Raw genomic sequence first — 4,038 nt, forward strand, 5'->3', positions numbered from 1 at the left:
ACTGTTAGGCTATATACTAGCCTAGTGACTAGTAGCTAACAGAAGCTAGGCTGTTAGGCTATATACTAGCCTAGTGACTAGTAGCTAACAGAAGCTAGGCTGTTAGGCTATATACTAGCCTAGCTGGGCACCTGTAGCTAAGGGAGCGGGACTGCACCCTCCCGTCCCCCTCCCATGCCTCTCTCCTGCTCCCGGGAGTCCTCCGTGCTGCTGTTAGAGTACCCAGCCATGGTCCAGAGCAACAGGCTGCTGTACTATAAGTTCACCCGCTGTCCCCATGTCATTGTGGACCAGTTTGTGTGCATCGCCCAAGAGGACTACTGGCGGATCCTGAACCATGTGGAGAAGAACACGCACAAGGTAGAGGAGGAGGGCGAGATCGTCATGGTGAAGGAACACCGCGAGCTGGACCGGGCCGGCACCAGGAAAGGACACATCGTCATCAAGGTGAGAGAGACAGAGAGAGAGAGAGAGAGACAGAGAGACAGAGACAGAGAGAGAGTAAGGAAGGAAGGAGACTTTTTCGGGAATTCTTGATTTCATAGGCCGCCATACTATAGATATTTTAGAGATGATAAAACTGTTCTATATACCAACCAGAATAAACTGTTCTATATACCAACCAGAATAAACTGTTCTACGATACCAACTGTTCCCTTACCATAGTCCTTATCCTAATCAGAACCTTAACCCACCCATGTTGTTGTATATCAACAGTGTTGCAGTTGACAGTTTGAAAATATGTACTCATACTCAGAAGTTGTCCATCTGATAATGGGCCAAACCACCGGCTATAGCAGGAGGGGTGTTGGAGAGTCCTCACTGTTGTGTTTCAGCCTCTGCTGGTTCTATGTCACTTAAAAAAAAAAGCTGTTTTAGTTTCTGTTCCCTGAAAACACACTCGTTTCCCCGGCAACCTGGGCGGCTGGATGGCTCACAACACAAAACTCTGTTTGAGAAAACTCCATCTGTTAACATGGTTGATCTGTTCTTAATTTCCCACCGTTTTTAAACATCACTGTGGTCTCCTTGGTGATGGCAGACAGTCTTAACAGCTCAAAGGGGAGATTGATGAAGTGATAGTTTTAATATTGCTCAAAAGTGCTGGCTCTCAAAACTCTGTTTTGTGAGAGGTTGATCATGGTGTGTATTAATGTGTGTGTGTTCTCAGGGTACACCAGAGAGGTTGATCATGCACCTGGTGGAGGAGCCCTCTGTCGTAGACCCTACATACATCGAAGACTTCCTGTTAACCTACCGCACCTTCCTGTCCAGCCCCATGGAGGTCGGCAGGAAGCTGCTGGAGTGGTTCAAAGTGGACAACTTCAGAGACACGGTGTGTGTGTGTGTTTGTGTTTCTGTGTGGAAATGCATGTGTGCTACAGTACAGAAATCAATGCAACTTGTGCCAGCTCAGCTGTCTTTGATGTAAGAGGGATGTGTTCAGTGTAGATATTATGTATACTATATTTATGTAGTCCATAACTCATTTAACATACGATTAGTCTCCTGCTGTCAATAGTCTTTATGGAGATTTGAATTTGAAAATCCATCTTCCTCTTATTAAAGGGGCCCTTCCCCTCAGAGGCAGAGTTGCTGATCCAAGCACACACACACACACACACACACACCCCTCTCTACATGTGGTTTCTACATCACTATAACCATTGCTTCGATTAGAACAAAGCAACATTTATATTTTCAGCCACTGCAGTTCCTGACTTTTAGCTCAACCAAACATCTTAATGTCGTTCTTCAGCCATCTGTGCGATCTGTGACTTCAGCAGTGGTTAGATGTCTGATGTCTGATGGTTATCTTCCTTAGAAAGTACAGGGTGTCCTCTGAGGCTTTTCTTGAATAGCTTGAAACATTTACATTTATGGCACTTAGCAGATGCCTTTATCCAAAGCGACATACAACAAACACATTTGTCTAAGTAAGTGAATCATCTATCCAACAGTCATCATAAGATAAAGTAATCAATGCTCAGACCAGGGGCCATTGGCAGTCACAATGCTAGAAGAAGGAATTTAAATTGATTTATTTTAAAACAATGCCCTCTTTATGTTCTCTTTTACAGGTCACAAGGATAGTGTTGTTATGGGTCAACAACCATTTCAACGACTTTGAAGGCGACCCGGCCATGACCAGGTTCCTGGAGGAGTTTGAGAGGCTTCTGGAAACCACAGTAAGATCACCTTTCTGTGTTTTGGGGTCTGTTTAAAGCCTGAAACAATGAAACAATGACTTAAAACCTGCATTTTCACACCTCACAAAGGATGACTCAGAGGTTGTCCTATCAAATGTGTTAGGCCAGGTCAGTGGACTAGGTGTTGCTATGGTTACACACACACACACACACACACACACACACACTCTAACATGCTCTCTCTCTGTATGCCCCCATTAGAAGATGAAGGGTCACCTGCGGCTGTTGAACATTGCCTGTGCAGCCAAGGCTAAGTGGAGACAGATCACCCTGCAGAAGCCCTCCAGGGAGTCCCCTCTGTACTTCAGCCTGCAAGGGGGCACCGAGAGGGGCTTCGGCATCTTTGTGGAGTCGGTGGAGGAGGGCAGCAAGGCCGCAGAGACGGGACTCAAACGAGGAGACCAGGTAAAGATGGTCGTTCACACTGTGACTGGATGTTTATGCTGTTCTGTTTTTAAACCCAGGGTTGTGTTTTTCTCGTGTTGTTTCCTGTTGAGCATCACAGTTGTATTTCTTGCTGCTTCCTCTTCTCCGATATAGCCGACGTCGTGTTGTTTTGGATGGAGGCTTTCGTTATGCTCAGAAAAAGCTTAGATTTTGGATTGGATTTAATGAGAAACTAGAGAAACGATTCAACACTTTCTGTGTCTTTCTGTTGTGTTTCAGATCATGGAGATCAATGGTCAGAACTTTGAGAACATTTCTTACCTCAAAGCTATGGACTTCCTCAAGAACAACACACACCTCTCCCTCACGGTCAAAACCAACATCTTCGGTTAGTAACAACTGTCCTTTAGCTGTGTCCAGTCCTCCATACTCCGTACCTTTATATTTACTTAACCCACAAATCAGTTTACTCATCATTCAATCAATCAATCAATCAAGTATACTTGGTCAGTGTCCTGCCATTGACCTCTCTCCTCTCCTCTCCTCTCTCTCCAGTGTTCAAAGAGCTGCTGAGCAGGATGGTTCACGAGAAGAAGAACGGCGGTCCTCACATCCCTAAGATCCAGGAGAAGAAGGGGAACCGCTTCTCCATCCCTGATCTCCCGGGGGACATGGAGTTCCCTACGGACCACAAGAGCACCAAAAAGATGAAGGCCAACACGGTTTCCGGAGGCAGGAACAAGATCAGGAAGATGCTGGAGAAGACCCGTTTCAGTATCCTGCCCCCCAAACCCTTTAGGTAAGAACAGGTGTACTGTGTGTCCGTGTGTCAGGGAACCCCAAGCCATTCAGGTACTGTAGGGGAACGAGTCAGAGGAGAACTGTCGGAGAACTGACGAGCCATTCAGGTACTGTCAGAGGAGAACGTCTGTGTGTTGAGGTAGGGAACCCAAACCCTTCAGGTACTACAGGAGAACCGAGGAGAACGTCAGTGAGATGGGGTAGGGAACCTAAACCTTACAGGTTCTGTAGGCACGGGACAGACGTGAGGTTCAGTGTGAGGGATGTGAACCGTGTCCAGGAGCAACCTTGAGCCCATAGTCCCTAGCCAGTTTCAGATTGTCCTGGCCAGAATCCATACAACAGATACTTGCGCAGATCTGAAAGGATTGGATAGGTATAAGCAAGATGGTGGTACAGTAATTCCACCTGACCTACTGTATTAAAAGGCAAGGTGGAGCTACCACCATATTGCTTATTCTCATCAAATCCCCTCAGATCTACCCTAGTGTCTAGGGTGTAGTGTCTAGGGTGTAGTGTCTAGGGTGTAGTGTCTATGGAGTTGGGAACAAGGGCTGTTTTGTTCTTCTGAGAAGTGGATGGGAGGGGTTGGGAGGGGTGGGGAGGGGTACCAATGAGGAACTGAAAGAGTCGTGTTGAG

The 4,038-nt window shown here is 46.5% G+C and overlaps 1 protein-coding gene across 1 annotated transcript in view; it reads left to right on the plus strand.

The window, feature by feature from the left end:
• The window catches only part of LOC310824723 (rap guanine nucleotide exchange factor 6-like), a gene marked incomplete at its 3' end in the record, with an annotated part of 11,295 nt that extends 7,899 nt beyond the window's left edge, over window positions 1-3,396 (plus strand). The window contains exons 5-10 of the mRNA XM_083697982.1: window positions 295-447; window positions 1,172-1,336; window positions 2,082-2,189; window positions 2,412-2,615; window positions 2,877-2,985; window positions 3,153-3,396. Coding sequence (XP_083554108.1) covers window positions 295-447; window positions 1,172-1,336; window positions 2,082-2,189; window positions 2,412-2,615; window positions 2,877-2,985; window positions 3,153-3,396 — 983 coding nt within the window. The remainder of the gene's footprint in view (window positions 1-294; window positions 448-1,171; window positions 1,337-2,081; window positions 2,190-2,411; window positions 2,616-2,876; window positions 2,986-3,152) is intronic.
• Between the last annotated feature and the right edge of the window lie 642 nt (window positions 3,397-4,038).

The sequence above is a fragment of the Argentina silus genome (assembly GCF_951799395.1).
Source record: "Argentina silus genome assembly, contig: scaffold_251, whole genome shotgun sequence".
Classification (NCBI taxonomy): domain Eukaryota; kingdom Metazoa; phylum Chordata; class Actinopteri; order Argentiniformes; family Argentinidae; genus Argentina; species Argentina silus.